The sequence below is a fragment of the Malaclemys terrapin genome, chromosome 16 (genome assembly GCF_027887155.1).
Source record: "Malaclemys terrapin pileata isolate rMalTer1 chromosome 16, rMalTer1.hap1, whole genome shotgun sequence".
In the NCBI taxonomy this organism is placed as follows: Eukaryota; Metazoa; Chordata; order Testudines; family Emydidae; genus Malaclemys; species Malaclemys terrapin.
In genome coordinates, this window is record NC_071520.1 from 7,405,665 (window position 1) to 7,427,089 (window position 21,425).

At 47.1% G+C, this 21,425-nt stretch overlaps 1 protein-coding gene across 1 annotated transcript; it reads right to left on the reverse strand.

Moving 5' to 3' along the window:
* Positions 1-1,062: 1,062 nt before the first annotated feature.
* TBX3 (T-box transcription factor 3) lies at positions 1,063-14,264 on the reverse strand. Its single transcript, XM_054006598.1, has 7 exons — positions 12,870-14,264; positions 10,838-11,105; positions 9,595-9,741; positions 7,417-7,493; positions 6,029-6,186; positions 4,145-4,821; positions 1,063-3,087 (listed from the first exon to the last, which is right to left on the reverse strand). Exons 1-7 carry the CDS (start codon positions 13,262-13,264, stop codon positions 2,644-2,646), a joined length of 2,166 nt encoding a protein of 721 aa, XP_053862573.1. The 5' UTR covers positions 13,265-14,264; the 3' UTR covers positions 1,063-2,643.
* Positions 14,265-21,425: the final 7,161 nt, after the last annotated feature.

Sequence of the window (21,425 nt, forward strand, 5' to 3'; positions counted from 1 at the left end):
CTTTCTTTTGCACGACGTTTTCAGCAGCAGTTCTCCTTAAGGGAAGCGTCCAAGTGCCCATTGCAAAGGGATTTTAATAGGTTTGTAGAAGATTGCTGTGTATATATCCACTTTCACCAACTGGACCTCTGTTTATCTACAAACCACTCAATTCAGAGGCCTTGCAGGGCGGAGGAGGGAGAATAAAACAGGATACAGCCTGAAAATGGATCCTTATAATATTTATTACTGGCTGGAGATGAATCACTTTCCAATATATGGGCCACTAACTGTTAAAAAAATCTTTTTAACAAGGAAAAATATATATATACTGCTTGAGAATGTGATCAAGGAGTTGGCAAATGTACAGAGAGCTGGTGCCAATTTTCTTTATTTCTATTCTTATAACCTCCAAGGCCTGGTGGGGGTAGGTAACTAGAATCTAAACCCAATTATTAAATACTGAATTTGTGTTCCTGCTACAGCCGTTTTATATGTCTTTATTATTATTATTACAACCATAAAAACAGGACAAGTTGGAGGAAGAAAAATGTGTTTTCAGGGCAAATTTAGAATTATCCTACTCCAAAAAACAGACGGAAAGAGATAAAATAGTAATACCACACCACATTATAAGCACTTTACCTGCAAACTTTTGAGGAAACCTTTGCATTAAATTTTAACAGATCTATTCTCTAATTCTTCACTTTTGCTTTATTAATTTATGATGGATAAAAGCAACGCTGAGCCATTCTCATTAACTTTTCAAATGTCACTTAATATTTTTCCATTAAAAAACTTGACTGAGTTGCATATGAATCCACTTTTTAAAAAGAAAAAGAAGAAAAAAAGTTTATTATTAAACAGTTTGGTATTTTCCCAGGAACATTGCAAGTTGTCTTTCTCTTTACTGCTTGATTTAAACGAGATCCTTCTCAACTCATTTCACATGGAAGATCTTAATTTTGATATAGAGCAAGGAAGAGAGAGACAGAAAAGGCAATATTTTATAAACCCCACTCTTCTCCCTCCAGTTCAAGTTTTAGGAAAGTTTCTATTAAGGCATTTCACAAAAAGCCCAAAGACATTTCAATAAAAATTTATTGAAACTTCAGTGACTTTTAAAAGGGGGAGGGGGAAATTACAGAAAATTCCAAGAACTTCTTGACAATTATATAACACAAAGTATACCTTCAATTTTCTTTTAACCAGCTCTGAGCAGCTGACTTTCAAGCCATTAAAATATGCACCCACTCAAACAAAGACAACAATAAGCATAACAGTAGTAAAAATCCATTGTGATTTTGACACACCAAGGGAATTGGAAAATAATATCTTTTAAAAAGTAAAGAAAAACCTAGATTCTTCATCTCTCTCTCTCTTTTTTCCCCCCTTTCAAGTCACAGGAGAAGTGTTATCATTTTATTAATTTTTTTTTTTTTGAAATTTTATACTGGGAGTAGCACTTTTAACACTGAAAAACAAGAGTTAACCGCTACAATGGCACTTTTCTTTCATTCTTTTTTAAGTTCATTGATTTTTTTTCTTCTTTTTCTTTTGCATTCAGCTCTTTTTTTAAAAAAATCAGTTAAGTTTTTGCATGGTGGTGAACCAAAAAAAAAAAGTGATCACTTATCATTGGGGTATATTTGGTTGGTTTGTTGGTTTTAGGTGTATTTTTAAAGGAAGTATGAACTGGAAAATGACTAAAACAAAACAGAAAAATATGCAGTCGTATTTACAGAGATATGTACACTGTCAATAAATTAAAGTTTAATTTTGAGTATTCATATTCCACTTATTTACAAGTTATCAAATAATTACATAAATACTTTGTTTTAATAATAGTGTCCACTTTTTTCTTCTCATTATGTTTAAACCTTGTTATTGCATATACAGTAAAAGAGGGAAAGCTGTAATAAACCTACAGTCAAGCTACAGAGGTTTAGATAAAATATTTTTTCCCTTTCCAGCTACATTTTTTATTTTTGTTGCTACAAAGGGGAAGGGTGGGAAGAAAGGGGTAAGGATCATATTTTTTATTTGTTTTTTAATGTTTATCCCTGGGATTTTTAACAAGCATCCAAAAATAAAACAACCCCCCCCCCCCAAAAGCGGACTACTAGGGAACATGCAAAAAGCCATAAGGTGGCTTTGAGACATCACAATAATATGTCAAAAGACACAGCTTCCCTTAATATAGACTAACAAGAGCTATATTTAATAACCCAGCCCAAAAAACAATATTGAAAGAACTGATATGCAAGTTACTTACACATTTTTTAGAAAAAAAATCACTTGTCTTACTTTATTTTTAATCCATATGTTTGTTTGCTTGCTTTACACATTGAAGAAAAGAAATAAACACCACCCACACAACCACCTCCCTGGCCTACATGTCATTGCTGTGACCAGCATGATCTCTGATAGCAGCTTCCAAACCAGCTCTTCCACCTCCAGCCCCCCCTCCCACCTTCTCCTTCGCCCATTTCAAGATACGTTTTGCTGATAAGCCAGCTGGGCTGGACCATGTGGTTTCCTTCAAACAAAGTGCACTGCGAGAGTGATTTGAAATGAGACAATAAAGGGGAACCCCCCTGTTCACCCGCTCTTCCCCCCTCCCGCCCCTAGAGGGGAAGGGGGTGCAGTGGAGAGGGGACAACACTAAGGAGACCCACTCCTGGATCTGTCTTGCTTGGATTCAAGTCCACTCACTAGACGCTGGATGTTCTGTAGGTCGCTGGTCGCTTCCTTTTCAGAACAGAGTTTGGGCGACAGGGACACGGAGCCCGAGGAGAGAGTCGAGGACCGGCTGTTGAGTTCCGAGCCAGAGTCCAACGCCACCGAAGCGGGGCTAGCTGCCAGGTTGCTCGATTTGCCCTCCCCTGTGCTGCTGGCCCCGGTGGGCAGGGCGGTGGCCAGCAGGCTGCTGCTGTCCGGCAGGGGCACGGGGATGGAGTAGGGGCTGTACCTCAATCGAGGGCGGACGGCGCTGAGGAAGGGGTGCCGGTGCACCGAGCTGCTGGCTGCGGAGGAGGCGGCGGCTGCAGCTGCCATGTAAGTGTAGGGGTAGGGAAAGAGGCTTCCGAAGGGAGACATGGCCAGGCCCTGCGAAAAGAAAAACAGAAGCAAAAGGGGTTGGGGGGGAGAAACTGTCAGTGGTTTTTCTCCCTTGGTCCATGTTCCCATGCAGCCCAGAGAGCCGGAGAGAAAACACACCGCTCCCTCAGCTGGCCACAAATCACCTCCCTGGCTGGGGAGCGTTGGGGTCTGTTTTATAGAACAGGAGACACACACACAGAGAGACCTGCATGTCAAAGGCAGAGCAGCCGGGAGTGTGAGAATTTACACCCGGAGCAGATCAGGCCTGGGCCCTTAAGGGCACAGCCAGGCCCCCATTTGCAAGCCCCAAAGTGGAGTCACTTCAATTCATTTGGAAACACCTCCCGGGCTTTCCACAAAAGGTGCTGATCACCCATTCAAACCACTGGGCCCAAGGCCTCTGAAAATCCGGCCATTTACACAGGAATGCGAGTGCTGAAGTTTGGGCACCGAGATCATGGTCCCTAATGGAAATTAGTGGAGATTCCCCCCCCCCTTTTTTTCCTACCCAACCGTCTTTTTATTTTACTTTCCAGAGCCCTACAGTCTCTTTCATCGCTGACTGATGAATTTCAAATAGCACCGATTCCCCCCACCCGTCAGATCCCCAAATTCACTGCGCTTCTTTAAAACAAACGCATCAAACTTGAGGTTAGTAAGGATCACTGGAAGTAAGGAAGCCACGGAGCTTGGAAGGGAACCAGATCTAGATCAAACACACTGCACACAAGTTTCCCAGGGGGAAATAAAAATGAAAAGACTAAAAAAAGAGACAAAGACCCCCCCCCTTTATTTTTCTATCCTAGGTTAATTTTTATACAACCTGGTGCTTTCAACCCGTTGCAATTTTGTAAAACGCTCCCTACCGGGGTGGGGGGTGGGGTGGTTCTGACTCTGTTCTTAGTTGCAGGGGTGTAAATCAGACGTCAGAACCCAGTGTAAACGAAAGGCGACTCAGACCCCCTGGGTGCTCAGGGGAAGGCAGAGCAGAGGAGGGAAAGGAACCCCAGCCCAGCAGCACCCTGAGAGTGCCAGGGTTAGGAAGGGCAGGCCTGGGGGGTACCTGAGAGGCCAGGACGTGCTGTTGGAGATGAAACGGTAGCGCAGCTGCCGACGCCCCAGAAAGTCCTTGAGCCGCTGCTGTGGCCATCACCGTACTTTCCAGTCCGCTGACCCCGGCCGATGCCCCGGACACGGTGGCCAGCAAGGGGCCCATGCCGGCGGCCATGCTGGAGAAGGCTCCCCCCATGGCAAACTGACTAGGGTGCAGGAGGAGCGGGTGCCCGCTGCCCAGGGGGTTGAAGAACTGCTGGCCGGCCAAGCCGTGGGGGAAGCCGAGGTTCTGCAGGGGGCCCTGGCTCAGATGCGCCGGGCTGTCCGTCTGAACCGTGAGCGGGGCGAAGGGGTCCTTGCTCAGCAGCCGGGACTCATCCACCTTCGGGGCGTCCCTGAGGGGGCTTTTGAGTTCCTCGCCGCCCAGGCCTCGGGTGCTGGAGGAAATGGTGGCTGGGCTGTGCCTGGAGTCAGGGGGGGCTTTCTCAGTCCGGCTGGGGCCTTCCCTGCTCTTGCCGCCTGCCGAGTCGGTGGAGAAGAAGGGCGCTTTGGCCGGGCTGCCGCCCTTCTCCCGGGGGTCTTCCGCCGCCGCCGTGGTGGTGCTGATCTTGCCAGAGTCGCTGGCCTCCGGCAGCTGCTGCTCATCCTTGCTCTCGGCGTCGCTCTCAGCCTCGCTGGGGCACAGGTCTGAAAGGCAAAGGAGCGGGCGCTATTGCATATTCCTGGCCCGGCCAGACAGCACCTCTCTGGGCGCTCCCCTGTCCTAGGGCTGGGGGAATATTCCGTGCGGGCCTGAACTAAAACCAGAGCGAATCCTTCCACTCCAATCAGCAGAGGAACAACAGACACGTGCGTATGGCAAACTACCCCAAACTGAACGTGCCTCGGGCCAGAAGCATTCCTCTCGCTTACACGGGGTAAATCCGAATTAGCTGCCACATAAATCTGTATTGGAACTCGGAGCAGGTCGTGGCGCGCATTGTGTGTGTATACCAAGCAAAATCCTCGATTTCCTATTCAAATGTAATTAAACAGGGGATTTTAAAAATAACGTTATGGGATTTGTGTTTGTTTCTAAATCACTTTCTGCAGCTTTCAGACTTTTCCACCCCCCCTGTTTAAAGACAGGAAACCCGCTGCAGGCTTTGAACAAACTCCTTCCCTCCTATCCCCAACCCCCACCCCTCCTGGCCCTGCATAAGATTCCTGGGTATTTTATCTCCTAACCTAAGTGCAACCTCCAGGTGTTAAGATCGAGTCTGTTTTTCAGATCCTCTCCCACCTCCACCTCTGCACGACTTTAAACCACACAATAAATAAAATAAAATAGGGACGTGTGGGGGGGGGGGAGAATTGAAAAATAAATCCAATGTCTTGGCCAACAAAACAGAAAGCACACGGAAGATTTCAAAACCACCGCCGAGAAAAGGGGAAGAAAATAAATCCACCGCGATTTTTCTGCAAGAAAGCAGGATTTTATAAAGGGGGACTGGGGAAAGAGCCTGCCTTTAATAACAGATTGAAACATGAATATTAATGGACTGGCTCCAGTTTTGAACTTTTGCCCCGTGGTCTGCCTTTGCTCCCTTGACTCAGGGCTGGCTCCTTTCTGAACCACAGGGAGGGGGAAGGGGGGGAAAAGAGAGAGAGGGAGAGATTCAGAGCACAACAGCAGAAGAAAAAAAGCGAGGGAGGGGTGGGGAAGAGAAGTGGGTCTGTATATATCTAAAGAGCCTTTAGCGGATGCATGTTCAAAATCATCTGCTTCGCTGTAGCCAGAAGTTTGGCCAGGAGCGAAACTTCTCCTTCACGCCAAAAGGAAAAAAAAAACACCAACCCAGAGACGGTCTCTGGCGTAGGGATCTCGAAGGTGCGTGCGGGGAACGAACCTCACCTTTCAGGTTGGATGTGCCCACCGCAGACACGGCGGGGGACGAGGACTGAGCGAAGCACTTAAAAGCGGTCTGCTCGCTAGAGGATTCATCGGAGGTGCCGTTCTCCTTTTTCTGCCTCTCGTCATAAGCTCTCATGGACTGCAAGGTCAGCTGCTTTCTGGGGGGACAGCGAGGGAGCAGAACCTCTTCAGGGGGCTTTTTCGCTCACCCAGGACTTCAGTTAACCTGCTAACTAGCACAACTGCCCGTCTGCACCCCGCCACCCCCTTCTGGTTGTGCAGCATGATGGGGGCCACGGAATCTTTGCACTAATAATGACTTTGTAAATTTCAGATTTTCCCCCCGTGTGCTTGGTGGGGATTGGGTCACATTTATTACGGATCAGGGTTCATGGAAGGAATACATTTTTTGCAGGCAAAATTAAAACGCTCCGGATTGTCTGCTAATGAGAAGAGATTCTTGGAAGCTGTTAGCATCAGTACTTAGCTAGGGCAGAGTATTAAATAAATGAGGAGGAAAAAAATAATTCCCAAGCGATTAGCTTTTAAAATGTTAGGATGTTCCTGGGATATCAGGCATCTTAATGGTTGCTAAGATTGCTAGGAAGTGGTTATTTTGCTAGGTACTTTATGTAATCTTTTCACCAGCAATTAACCCGGAGTGAAATCTATTTATATTTAGAGAGAAATTAGAAATAATTTCCGTCTTGTGGCTTCAATGTGGGTTTTGTTTTCACACTCTGCTGGGGGGGGGGGGGGGGGACGGGGACGGGAGGGAGGGTTAAAGAACCAATATTTTTCATCTTGAAAATTGATCGGAAATTGATAAAATACCACCTCCCCAGTTAAATAAAAAGCCTCTTTGTCAGGGCATTAAAACACGTCTGTTGCCACAATAACAATAAAAAAATGTCCTAGACAATTTTATAATCAGGGTGCCATCTCTATAAAAGAGATGTACTATATTTTCTCTTCAGTATAGAAAGGGGTTTTTAACACCCCTAGGAAGTTACCAATGTATACTATGGCATGTAGTTAGCCGTGGGCTCTCAAATCTATACTTCATTCCTCCTATTTTTCAAAGCCAGCTGCAAACACATGCTTTAATATCCTTCTCTTTTAAGAGAGAGCTCTCCTTGCCCGTATGTCATTTTCTTAAAATACCAATGCCACTTCTCGTATCAATCCAATGCAATATAGAAAATAAAGGTAAAAACACAATCGAATCACCCGCAATCTGTTTTGCTTTATGAAACAAACTCTCCTTATTCAATCTGGCGGGGGGGAAGGGACTAGTTTGGAGCAAGCTGGAAGTTATCTTGACCTCTGGACATGTTCTAAAGTTGGCAAAATAGAAAGAACAGGACAGGACAACTTTTCAGACTTACCTTTTCTCCCTCCTTCCATTCCCGGTGTCGCGAAAACCTTTGGCAAAGGGATTGTTGTCAATTTTTAATTGGGTTATCTAAAGAAAGAAAAAAAAGGTGGGGAGAGGCCACAAAGTAAGCCACCTACATTTTCAAAATCTCCTCCCTCCCCTGCAGTACATACAGCAGGAGGTTTCCTCTTCAAGAGACACAGCGCATAAATCAATACGCGGAGGGGCAAAGATTTTTGCGTTTGTAGGGGCAAGCAGACGACTTGGTGGATCTACACGTTTGAATACTCTGGCTTCGCACAGTTCTAAAGACACATTTGTCTCCTCAGTTACACAGACTGGCTTAGTCAAGTCAATCGCACAGAATGGCTAGCCACTGAAAATGCCCAGGGTTGCTAATACCGCGCTGGAAGCAAGGAGTGCACTGCGATTCATTAAAGTTATGCCTCAGTTTAAACTCTTTAAATGCTATAATTAAACCGCAAACGAATCAGAGCCACCCCCTTGCTATATAATAAAGTACTTTATATAGTTATATTGCACAGCGTGTGCTGGGGGAGGCGAATATAGAGCTGATTTTATTGAAAACGCCTTGTAATGCATCAAGATTTTTTGGATTAAAAAGCACTGGGTTTACCCTTGAAAACATTTGTTTTCGCTTAGCCGCTTTACATTTTTAAAGCCTATTTAAAGAATCGGTGGGGCCCGGGAGATCTTAAAGAGACACTGGGCAGATTTAAGCCCCCCCCCCCTCCAAGTTTGCGGCGTGCCTGTAAATACGAGGCGCGGGGTTTACACTAGAAAAATGCACCAAGGGTTTCATTTACAAAATCGGGTAAGAGGGACGGGTATTTCATTTATTTATTGCAAACCCAACAACCTGCAGCTCCCTAAAGCATAACTTATGCCTTCTGTTTGGATTCCCTGAACTCTGCGTGGTATCTCCTCGGTCTATAAAGTTAAACCCAGCACTCATCGATTGCACGAAACTAACAAAGGTCTGGCTAGGTGAGTCGCGGAATGTGGGTTCTGACCTCTCGGGCAAGATCGCCAAGATAGAGCAGGAGGCGAGGGGCACTTTGCCTCCATTACAATAGGCTTTACACACACTTTCATGGCAATGAGACAAGTACATTTAGTTCTATTCTGCAACGAAATCAGGCTCCTCTGACGGCTCCAAGCGAGCACCGCTGCTAGCAAGTCCCAGTGCAAAATCCAGCCTCATCTCGCCTGCATACATTTCCCTTCGATTTCTTTACAAAAAAGCACGGTTGTGGAACCAGTGTAAACTGCCCCCCTTCCCCCAAATGACAAATCGCTCTTTAAAACAGAATAATTAGGGGGTGAGGAATTTCCCTCCAACTTTTAAAATATTCATCTCGTGGGATAATAGAAGGGGGGCACACAAGGATTTACAGATCGCAAAACTGCAGCAACTCAGCCAGGTGCTTTGAATCCAGCACTTTCTAGTTTAACAAAATAAGTTATAACGTGTGTGTGTGGGGGGGGGGGGAGAGAATAAAAAAACGCCAGTTTTGGTTCTTTGGTTCCCGAGCCCTGTCTCCGTTGTCCTAAATTCAGCATTCAACAATCTGCCACATACAACTCCTTGGGTGCAACCGATCCACTGGCAGACTGGAAAGCAGAAGTCTGGCGCGCTACAACTTTTGTCCACACTGGCTCGTTCCGCCCTTAAAGCTAAACTCTGCTAGAGAGCTTCGCTGATCAGAACCTATGCCCCCCACCCCCGAATCAATAATAACAGTAATAAAAACACTGCCGGACAGAAATAATAATAGAAAGCAAAGGTGCTTTCCAGCCTTATCCCCAGTGTTGTTAACGGAGGTAAACTGGTGCAAAGGCCAAAGGCAATGCAAACGACAGCACCCGCTCTGGCCTGTCTTTCTAAACACCGATCGGATTGAAAGTCACCCCTCCTCCCCCCCCCCCCACACACCGACCCTGTTACTCGTATTTAATCCACACCGAAAACACAGATACCCTCCCTCACGTGCACACTCAATGTAAACCCTCCCGTTTGAAATAACATTTCCAAGGCAAATTGGACGCGAGATATTAGGAGCCTTGTTTGCACTGCAAAAAATGGGGGCAGACTTCCTGATTTTCCAAGCAACAATGCACCAGAAAAGCTGTATTAAAAGCCAGCACGTAAAAGGACTCGCCTTACCTTATCATTCTGGTATGCGGTCACCGCGATGAATTCAGTTTCGGGGAATACATAGGTTCTGAACGTACTGTAGGGCAGCTTCAGTATGTCGTTGGCTCGGACAATATGGAATCTCGGTTGGTATTTGTGCATGGAGTTTAAAATTGTCTGCAATCGCGGGGGGAGGAGGGACACGATCAGATACAAAAATAACAACAACCGGACTTACAAGAGTGATCGGTTGTGAGGATTAATTTGTTCCCTCTCCTTTCCCAACGCACACCTTACAGTCCCCACACGTTGACAGCTACCCTCCTCGGTTTTCAATTAATATACATCTCTCTATGCATTTTGAAATCGACCAGCATTTTGGCAGCCGATGGGGGAGGGGGAGAATCGTTTGCGATAAGGACAAAATGTATTTTAATTTAAAAAACAATCAGGGGCCTTAGTTGTAACTAATTGGCGGCCCCAATCCACTTAAGGCCTTCTGCGAAGAGCAAAAATTTATCATCTAATCAAATCACAGCCAGCAAATGCAATCTTCACAACATTAGAGATTCCCCAACTCCCTGCTCCTATGCAGTCTTCCCAAGGAGAGAGAGAAGATCATTTAACTTCTTTTAGCACTTATCAGCCTATTTGTTTGATTTAATTATTAAGTTAGTTTTTATCACTGCACACCCAGTAAATGTAATGGAGTGGGCAGAAATGAATGGCCCCCTTGACCTCTCATTTTTGTGTCTGTTTATTTTCTCTCTGACTTGCATTATAGTATCTTGATTCATATATATTTAAATGTTTGCATTCTCGGGCATTTAAACCCTTTATACACATCCTCATATAACTTCCCACAGTAAAAATGTGATCATCTCTATTTTAAAGCCAATGTTGCCTCCAATGAGTTTCTCGATGTACCAAGATTGAAATTAGTATATTCATCAAAAGGGAAATAAATAAGTTACATTATAAACTGGACACGTGGGTGTTACAGAGGAGGGTTTTTTTTTTAATTATTTCCACAAATCTATTCTTTATCGATGCAAAAATCAATGCAAAAGCTGCTTCTTTCTTTTTAATCTTTTTTCTTTTTTTCCCCTCTTTGAAACCCCCTCCTGCAATATTCCAGATCTGTTCGATTATGTACGCTTCACCCTCTTTGCAAACTCAGTGGCTGGTTCTGTTGCAAATTGTATTATGTGGGGGTGGGAGGGAAGGCATGAAAGAAAAAGTAAGAGAAGAATCAAAAGGAAAAGGAACTTACAAATCCATGCTTGTCAGAGATATTGTTAGTCAGTTTAAGTTTGTGGAAAGTGACGACTTTGGACATCCATTGTTCTCCTGTAGCCGGACTGTCCGGGTGGATGTACATTCTCTTTGGCATTTCAGGGTCAGCTTTGCCGGCTACCATCCACCGGGAATTATGGAATTTATATCTACAATCATCAGCCGCCACAATATCCATCAATAAAATGTACTTGGCCTTTTTATCCAGCCCAGTGCATCTCACTTTAAATGGAGGAAACATTCTCCTAGGGATATAGAGAGGAACAGGCAGACAGAAAAAAGACAAGATAAAAAAAAAACATACAAACAAAAAAGACCCCCCCCCACACACTATAAATGCCTATATCCCGGTGCCATTTCAACCAGTAATTTTATATCTCAATAGCAAAAGGCTCTGAAATAAACACGATTTACCACCACCAGCCCCGAAAGTGTGTGTGTGTGTTTTTTTCAATCGCTTAGAGGTTTCAAGAGAAAATTCTTCCTCAAAAAAGCATGTGTTGAGGATGGGTATATTTCCCTATAATCGCCACACATTCCCCGCCCTCCACTCCCAAACTTCAAAGCCTGACATAGCATTTGGATCTTGCCGCGATTTGTATTTATTTGATTTTATTTCCCTGAGTGCTACACAAAGGAACATGGGAAGCCATTGGTTAATGTGTAAATGTTCTGCATTTTTAGGAGTCATTCCATTAGCTGTGGGGGCGAAACAAGATTTCTGCTGGGGCCGGAAGAGAGCCACAATGTTCTACGTAAGTGTGAAATTCAGAATCCAATAATGTCTCCATGCAGGAGAACATATCTGAGCAGGGCTCCTTGCAAACCACATTCCCCTATGCTCCCGTGTCCAGTTCTAAACTGCAACAGGATACCACAAATTTGCTGTTTATTATGCCGAGTGGTTGGCATTCAGCAATCTTCACTTAAAAGGAAACACACGACTTTGCACCAAATAAGAAGTATCTAATACTCTTCAATCTTTCATGCAAAAGTTTGGCCACAGAAAAAAAGGGGGGAGGCGGTAATGTCTATAGGGACAATTTTCTCCCGCTCTCAGTTCTTTTGTGGCTATACAATCTACAAGTCATGCAATAAAAAAAAATCTAGAAATGAAATCTTACTATTATGCGCATTATAGGATTACTTCTCAGGAATGGTTCGTTAAGAATTATTTGCTCTTGCAGATTACATATGAATTAGAAGTGTTTATAATAAAATACAATTAAGGACGATTAATGGTGTATATATGTATGTATGTATATATATATATAACGCATATGCGTGTATTATTAGTATACACATTATATAATACTCACACATATAACACACCCACATTCATATTTAATATACGTCTGTGTGTGCACTCATAAATGAAGGAAGATAGATAGCTAGATAGATAGATAATATACACACACATCAATGTATATATTCTAGAATACCAAAATTGCTCGCAAAACCTTCTCTAGGGCAGAAACCTCTAACTCTTGCTGTGTGTGTAAGATTATTTTTTTCTTTTTTATCAGTTTAGGTATTTCCAAATACCATTAGTCAGCGCAAAAGCTTGCATAGATCTCAGTAGAAACACAGACTCATAAGGAAGCAACTGAAAAAGAGAAGTAATTTCATCTAACACTGCTGCGTTTACTTCAAGAGCAGAATTATGCCCCCTTTCCCGTTTATAAAGGACAACATGCAGTAAAGCAGAAATCAAGCCAGTTAAAATCCGAACCAAAATTATTTGTTTCTCTTCTAATATTCCACAAAGTAACACTGAGCTGTTTTCTCACACACACGTGTGTCTACACACACATCTTCACACACACACAAAATCAACATCGACTATTGGTGATTCAGAAGCCGAATAGGGCCCTGCCGCTTCGTCACTTCAGCTGGCTGAAAGTTTTCATAATTCCAGAAGAAACAAGTTTTCTGGAGGAAGTCGTTGACTTTCTTTGGCACGGCATTGTGGGGTGGAGGGGAAGAAAGAGCCAAACGCACCAACCTACCTTCCTGATTTAGTGATCACCATTTCTGTGCCCCTTTTGTGGAATTGTTCCCAAAGTTCTTTGGCTTCCAGATGCACTTTGGGGTCATCTTCCACCTCTTCTTCTGGCTCCAGGGTTTTGAGAGGCCTCAGATGAGCTGCCGCCTGGTGACCCAGGGAAGAAAAGGGAATGCCAGTCTCAGCCGCCCCGACTAATTGATCCATAATCGGTTTGGCCAGAGCCCCGGGAAGGGAGAGGGCAGCCGCCCCATTGGGAGGCAAAGCCAGCGCCGGGAAGAAGGGAGGTTGGTGTCCCAGTACTGCGCTCATGGCAAAGTCCGGTGCCCGGTGAGGTAAAAAGGGATGATAAGCCATGCTTGTCCCAGGGATTACTGGATCTCTCATCGGTATACTCATCCACTCCCCCCGGATCTTCCTACAGCTGGAGGAGCCCTGGAGTGGTGTCTAACAGTACATCATGGAGGGAAAAATCACCCCAAACAGGGTGTGTGTGGGGGGGTCAAGATCTACAGACACAGAGTACATGAAACAGAAAAACTACACACTGCAACTGGCCCAGTCAGGAGCCATCATCACTCAGGACAGCTTCTCCTGGTGGCGGCGGTTGATTAGTCTTAATGGTTTTTCCCGAGTGGAAGTTCTTGCATTCAATTTCAAAGGATGTAGAAGAAGAAGAAGAAAATCCAAGGATGTCGCCGCTGTGGACACGGGAGCTCCTGGAGCCTGTGTAGGTTTTATTTTCCTCTCCGTCGGTTGCAGAGGTTGAAGGGTCGAAGCCGCGTTTTCGTGCTGTGGTTTATTTTCTTGTGGCGGTGTGGGGGTCCCTTTCCTCCCTTGCACAGCTAGGCTGCAGAACAGAGCCTGGGAAGGGAAGGGGGGGATAGAAAAACAAACAAAACTCCCCACAAAACAGAAAAAGACCCCTGGCTTGATCACCCTTCTAGCAAACAGCAGCTACAAAATTTGCAGTGAAATCTCGCTTCCGTTCCCACCCCTTCCCCGCAGAGCCTTCGGATGGAGCCCTGATTCCAATAAGAATCTCTTCTTCTTCTTCTTCTTCTTTCCTTTCCTTTCCCCCTTCCCTTCTCTCTCTCTCTCTCTCTCTCCCTGCCTTTTTTATTTGGAATTACACCCTGGTCTCCGCTCCGACACACTCCAGCAGAGGGGAGAGAGAGAGAGCGACTTTCAGCTCCAAGAATTCCCTGTGAGCTCTGCTTCCCTTGCACCAGATTGTATGGATGTGTTATGGGTCGCAGGGGAGCTGGAGCCTAGTTGATTGGCTCTTTGACGCTTTCGGACCAATTGTGTGGCTCCATAGGCGTGGTTTTGACAGGTCGGGTGGAGGGGGACAGAGCCGAGTTATAAAAAGAAGGTGTCGGAAACTGTAACGCTGCAGCAAAGCATCACTACTACTCCATGGCGTGTGAATATGTCAACATGATCAGAGGGGAGGGCGCAGCGAGCCACTGGGGAGAGAGCGAGAGAACCGCCTCTAGGTGGCTTCTCCGAGACGAAATCGCCCCCCTACCCCGGCTCGAGCTGCTCCAGCCCTAGAGAAGGGGGGGCTGGGAACTGCTCGCCTGTCCCTGGAACAGAGCAGGGCTCTGTACCTCCTTCCCGTTGGCCAGATCTAGGGCTGGCCCGCTCTGGGCATTTTCATTTTCGATTTAGTAGCCGCCTGGCACAGCGGGGTTTGCATTGCCTCGCCGCCTCGCAGGCCAATAGCCAGGGCAGGCGCTAAGGGGTCGGGGGGGCTTGGAGCCGCATTAACGCTGCCCTGGGAGCGGCACCAGGAGGTGTGCGATTTGCGGCTGCTGGTGAACGGGCCTTAATGACCCGAGTCTCCAGGGGCCGGGGATTGTTGGCCCCAGGCCCGCGTTAGAATTGCAGGGGCTACGGTTCCCCAGGACCTCCCGTTTCAACACGTTACTCTCCGCCGTGTGCTAGCTTCTCCCTCGTACACACGCTGGACTCGAGTCTACAGGCCAGATACAGGGGGTGGCTATAGGCCAGAGACACATGAGGTGGCAGCTGCCCGGTACCAGAGTCAGACCCAGTGAGATCGACTCTTCTCCGTGCTATGTTCGGATCCAGTCCAACGCAGGGTACGTTACAGACGCGTGCGATAGATGCCCGGTCTCCGGAGGCTATCGCTGTTACACGTGTGTGGAAGGAACAGGGGGCTCCCCTCCCGGCATGAGGTCTGGGCTAACGCCACCTCGAAAGAGGCTCACTCTGAAGGCGAAAGTGTCTCAAGGCCTGGCTCTTGTTCTAAATCTTTTTATCCCTCTATCGCCAAGTCTTGCAGCGGGGGGAGGAGGATATCGGACTCAGGGATCGCCTTTACGACATGCAGTCTCCCGCTCCCTGCTCTTTTCTTCACCCGAGTTTTATCTGCACAGGAATCTTCTAAAGCAAACCGTGCAATCTTGCTCTCCGGCCTCTGATATGGCTGGGTCCTTTGCCCCAGTGGCTTCTAGGGGAGACTGCGGGATGGGGGGGCGAGGGGTAGTTTTGTTAAGCAGTGGATTGTGCTAGCAGTTCATGCTGGCGCCGAATGGGTTACTCCGCAGCCTAGCGCCTTCCCACCCCTCCTCCTCCAGATGGGTGCGCAGGGAGAAGACGGGAAGTGCAGTGCTATTCTCCGTGTTCTTGGGGGTGGGGGGGTGGGAATTTGGTGGGGGCTGGAGAGGGCAAGCCTTGAAATAAAGCACAATCAGGCCTTCTCTGGAGTACCCCAAACCCCTGCTGATTTCAAGGGGTTGTTAAGGAATGCAGGATCGGGCCCTAGCTAACATACCTCTCCTGTGTCCTTCCACCCCTGCTTTAGGGAGATCAGAGCTGCGCTGGCTTTGTATTGGCAGTGAATGTTCCTTTGGGAAGGACAAGCAAGTCATATCTTGCGGATGGGGCTCGTGTGAGAGAGAGACAGAGCAGGAAATATGTGGAGTTTGGAGTGTGTCTGTGGGGAGGGGGGGATGGAGCTAGTGGGGGTGGGAGGGAGGAAATGAGCAGCCAGAGAAATCATACAGATGTACAAGCTGGGGTGGAGAATGTCACATTTTTTGGAACCCTCTCTCCCTCCCCCCTCCCCCCCCCCCACACACACTCCGCTTAAAGAAAGGGAACTATATGCTAGGAGCAAACCAGAGAGCGAGAGCGAGCCGGCAGTGGCATTGTGGCCTGTAGATGTAGATAGCAGCGGAACATCTAAAGTGATTAGCTCTTCTAACGTTGCATTTTTGACGCACATGGTTAAGAGCGCTTGGCGCCAGCCTGGTGAAATCCCTGTAGTAACCAGCGTCTAGGATCACTTTGCATTCACCAAAATATCTCCCCTTCAGTCTCAGGCGAGGGCAGAGGAGGGGGGCAGGGACCAGGCCTTCAAAGGCGATGCGGGTGGATGGGGGGAGGGGGAGGGAAGAGCGTCGCATTTTTGCGAACCCAAACGCTTGGACCCTCTAGTGATTCTAGGGGCCAGCTAATCCCCTTGGTTATCGTTCTCAACTAGTTATGGCAGACAGAGAAAGAGAGAGAAAGCGATTGCAGATCCTTCCTCCGGCCCCTGCTAGAAATCCGTGATTCCGTGTCATTCATCCCCTCTCCTGGCCATCACAACGAGGATGAGGCTAATACAATAATGAATAGAACCATCAAAATAAGCAAATCTCTGCTCTGCAAAACTGGTGCATTCAAAGTTTCCAGAAATCCAGGAGTTCTTTAAAAGCAACCCCCACGAGGTCTCCAGTGTTTGCACGACGTTGTCTGGTGGTGTATCTGAAGTGTGTATAGATACACACATCTATCTCTGTGTGTATAGATATCGATATGGGGGGGGGGGGTGTATTTGTATATACATCTCCGTGTGTGAATGCAGAGAAATAAGCACATCCTACACACACCCAAAGAATGATCTGCACATACACACAGGAGATAATTGTGGGCTTGGGCTGGGTTTTTAAAAGTTTCGGTGCAGGACTGCAGACTTAACCCCCTTGGAGTAACGTCGCTTATAAATCCACCACCCCTGCTAGGGAAACCAAAAGCAGCGGCAGAAAGAAAGAAGTTCATTTATATTTTTCCACGCAGACCCTCCCTCTGCCAAATACCGCCCCCCGCCCCATTTACTAGGCACGGAAAATGTTTGTGGATTATGATTTCCAATTGCAACGTCTTGCTAATGGTGTACAAACTTCCGCCAATTATGAGTGACCTCCCAGACGAAGCCCCCCGGAGACTCCTATTATGAAGAGATGCTGCACTAATCTAGGATCAAAAGCAGGAAGGTGCGAACTCCCTTTGTCTCTCCTCGGCCGCCTCATTCCCCCTCCTGTGTGTGATAAATCTACACTGGCGCCGACTGCGCGCTGGGTGATTAATTTGCAAGCAAACAAAAGGGACCTGATGGCCAGCCATCTTAGTTAAATATTGGCCAGCGCTTCCAGCTACTTGTTAGCCCCCTTTCTTGCAAGGAAAGCGACAGGGTCGAGCCCCAGCACAAAAGCGAAGGGCGGTGCGCCAGGCCAAGGGAGGGGAGCAGGGCCAGAAAGGTTGGGAACCTGGGCCGATCAGAAGCAGAGCAGATAACGTGGCGAGATAAGGCTGGCTTTTCCCTGCCTCGTTTGAAGCCCGGGAACGAAGCATGTTAGACGCTATCTTGCTCTTCAAAGAGGCATTGAGATGTTTTCTGTCTCTTGGAGGAGTGGTTAGGCCAGGGCCCCCTCTAATCTTTTAACACAACGGCTGCGATAGCGAAGGCCGCAATAAAATAAATAAAGAACCCGGTGGTACCTTCCCTGTCCCCTCTGACCCTGAGCCGATCAAACGTCCACAAGCCCTTCGGCTCCCCGACGGTTTCATCCACGAGCACTTTGCCTTAGCTCTGCTCGCGTCAGGCTTTTCCTTCTTCTCTTGCCATACACGCTGAAGAGGCTGCGGCAGGCAGGCCTAGCCCTTAGCTTTGGCCTTGGGGACCCTTGTTCGGCGTCCCCTTTCAAGGCGAATAGCCCATTCTAAGTCTACCTGCGTATGTGCGCCAGTTACTGTGCGCTCCGGGGGCACCGTGTAGTATAGTTGTGAGCCCAGATTCTGTATGGGAGTGTGCACGTGTGCCTGTGTACGTGCACTGTGTGCGCGCGCTCGCTCTCACTAGGTAGATGTAGATTTGTGTGCGCACTGTGTTTGCGCGCGCACTGTGCCTGTGGGCACGATATATATGGATATTTGTGTATGTGCTTGTGTGTGTGTGTGTGTGTATATATATATATATATATATATATATATATATATATATATATATATATATATCATTGCTCCATATACGTGTGCATTATGTATGCGCATATCTGTATGTGTTTGGCTGCCTGCGTGCATATATATTTGCATCATGTGTACAGTGTGTACCATGCGTGTGTATTTGCATATGTGCGGATGCACGATGTATACACGCATGTGTATCTGTTTAGATGTCTGTGTGCACTATGTGCCCCGTGTGTATTATGCCGCCGTATAGGTCCCTTTGGGTGTGGGGGTCTGTGTTTGGATAGGTGTGTATTTCTAAGTGGATGTGAGTCTGTCTGTGCATTGCGCATCTTTTCTTTAGATGTTTATTTGTGGGCATCTCTGCATGAGTTCACCGCGCGAGCACCTGTAGGTGTGCGTGAAGCTGCGCTTGTGTGTTTGTGCATCGGAGGGGCGAGAGGGGTGTGTGTGTCTGTGCACCTGGGCATGTGTGGGTGCCCATGTGCATGGCGCTGCTGCCTTTCGTTCCACCCCCTCCTCCTCGCCCACGGGGCCCTGGCTCACGTCTGAGGCTCTTTGAAGGAGCCGGAGCCTTGGTGGCCGAGCGCTGTTTATCTGAAATAAAACGGACTGGGCGAGTTTGCTTTGGCACGTTTGCTGTAAATATTCTCCCTCGCACGTGTGAGGTCTGGCGAGCCACGATTACACGCTCATTCCTACTTAAACTTTCACCCCCATTCGCCGGCCCTTTCACTCCAGCAGAAGGTGTCACTAACTAGGAAGCGGTGTTGACACAACCGCATCCTCGCTTCTCATTGAAGGGCTCAGTCCTAATTAAGTAGGTTCCTTAGGGGGGTTAGTCAATATGCTCGGCCTAAATAAACTTTTACGGGGGAGGGGGAATTGCTCGCGCTCTCTCGCTCCTATCAAGACCTTATTTTAGTGAGACTAGCCCAATTTAACACTCAATTTAAGCCAAAACTTTCCAACTGGGATTGCCTAAAGTTAGACCCCCCCAAAACCCAGCACCTTTAAAACCCCAGCCGCTTCGATGGAAGATGCCTAAACATGGGTTTTAGGAGCCGATCTGTAAGCACCTAGGTCTCGGAATGGCGCTCTGGGGCTTTTAGCGGGTTACTGTTTGGTTGGCAGAATTGTCTTATCTGCTTAGAATGTCACACTTGCAGGAAAAGCACTAGCTAGAGGCTTCCACTTGAAACCGACCAAGAGACCCTCAAGGCACCACCCCTTACGTTCCTGGAGGTGCTGGAGAGTTTGCTTGAACTTTATCGTATACCGAGTTGAAAGGGAGTCCGATTAGGCCCAGCCGGCCGCGGCTAACATCCAAACGTAACATGCAATAAAAGGGAAGACTGCTCAGTGACTCAGATTAGGACTAGAGCATGTCCATTGAATACAGCGATTTGTCAAACCCTTCTCCAGCAGCGGAGGGAATGCGATTAGTTAACATTCCTACTGAAGGACAGGACGGCTCTTTGACCAGATTCACAGGATAGTGGAGCAGCACCGAGGGCTTATGGTACAAGGAGAGCACCTCACTTCTGAGTGATGGGTGGCCCCGGGTCTGATCAGGCTCCTTTCAATTACACGACCTTCACAAATGTACTAAAAGAAATCATCTAGATTGTCTTTGTCTGTTTTATGGCCTCCTTCCTCCCAGGCCCTCTCCCCGGTTGCTTACAAGAGCTGGGACCCGTTTCACCCTTCAAGCCAGCATCCCAGGCCCTGAGTAGCCTTGATTTACTCAAGGTGCTTTCCATTTGGCCCGGTATAAAAAGCAATGTAGCTTTCCTGTAACTTACATTTACATGTCCTTTGACAGGGGCTTTGAATTATTGATCAGGGCAATTTAGTGCAACAGTCAGATGTGTGTGTTGGGTGTGTACAGAAGTAGAGATAGTCAAAGTTGTCTAGCTAGGGGCTACACAGCATGATGTTTAGCCTATAGACACGCTTTGGCGCCAGTTGGTTTAGGCTCTCCGTAAAGCACCATACGGTACACAAGCAATCCGTACTGATTTGTTTGGTGGGGTTGGTTTTTTTTCCTCCCCAGTTTTTGCCAATATGTTGCTGGCACAGTCTAAGTGAACGCGCTCACCCCTTTCTAATGATCATCTTTCTTTCACCAGCGGCGATGAGGTAGAAACGATGAATAGCTAACGCTGTGGATTAGGTTAAAAGAAAAGACACACACACAGTTGTCTTCTCAGGAAGTTGAGCTAATTGTCGGTTCCTATTTTCGAGCAGATCTGTCTTTTCAATGCCTGCTTTTTGTGTGTGTGTGTGTGTGTGTGTGTGTGTGTGTGTGTGTGTGTGTGTGTGAGAGAGAGAGAGAGAGAGAGAATGTTTTATTCAATTACTTTAACACACACACACACACACACACACACAAAATGAAGAGAATGGAGGGTTCCTGTAACAGGAACCCTCTAGTATGCAAGATGCTACATAACACCCCCCCCCCATGCACACACACTTTTCTTGTATACCCTGTATAACAAGGCACTCGAGACTACACAGTAAAGACGCTGATTTTTATCTGCTTTGACCATCAAACGCGTTCTTTTTAGCCAGACACAGCCCTGAAGCCTCTTTCCCATCTCTCCCACAACCCCCTTCCTCGAGTTTTTGGTACAGCTGAAGGTAAGTGCTCGCGAATGCCTGTGTGTTCGGATGCGGAGCGTTCCCCCGCAGTCTGGAGACGGGTGCTGCAGAGGGGAGCGAGGTTTAGTGACTGTCATAATGAAACGGACAAACCAGCGCTTCCAAATAGGCTTATGCATCCCAGAGAGTCAGTCTCTGTTTCCGCAGCAGCACTGCCTGCGAGAGTAAAACCAGCTGAACTGAGACATCTTGCTTTTGTTTTTAAGCATTTGCTTCAAGGTGCCATGAAGGCACCAGGCAATCGATTGCTACCGAGGTTTCCCCCTGCCCCCCCCCCCTCCCGAGGGGAGGTGGGAGAGGGACATCTGTAGCAGAAGAGCATGGCAAATCTAATAGGGGCTACAGTCAATAGGGAAATGACAGGCCGAAGAAGAACTGGCTTCTTCAAATCTGCTGAACTAACACTCGCCCTATAGCAGCGGACACGTTTTCTCAATTTAAGCCGGGTATCCATTACTATTTTCCTTACTGGGTTTCAATTAAAGAGACAAAAAGCATGCACTGAGGGCAGGAGATAAATGAAAGGGAAGACGAAGCTGCGGGCAAGTCCCTTTCTCCTCGCTGGGTGTGTTACCAAATACGAGCGATTTACTTCCCCAAACAGAATAAACCAACAGAGCTGCATGCCAGG

Excerpts from the sequence above, each read along its gene's own strand:
- TBX3 (XM_054006598.1), bottom strand. The coding sequence starts at position 13,264 with ATGAGTATACCGATGAGAGATCCAGTAATCCCTGGGACAAGCATGGCT. Across the intron at positions 9,742-10,837 it reads TCTCTGACAAGCATGGATTT|ACAATTTTAAACTCCATGCA; the intron begins GTAAGTTCCTTT and ends CCGCGATTGCAG. Across the intron at positions 7,494-9,594 it reads CCGCATACCAGAATGATAAG|ATAACCCAATTAAAAATTGA; the intron begins GTAAGGCGAGTC and ends TTCTTTCTTTAG.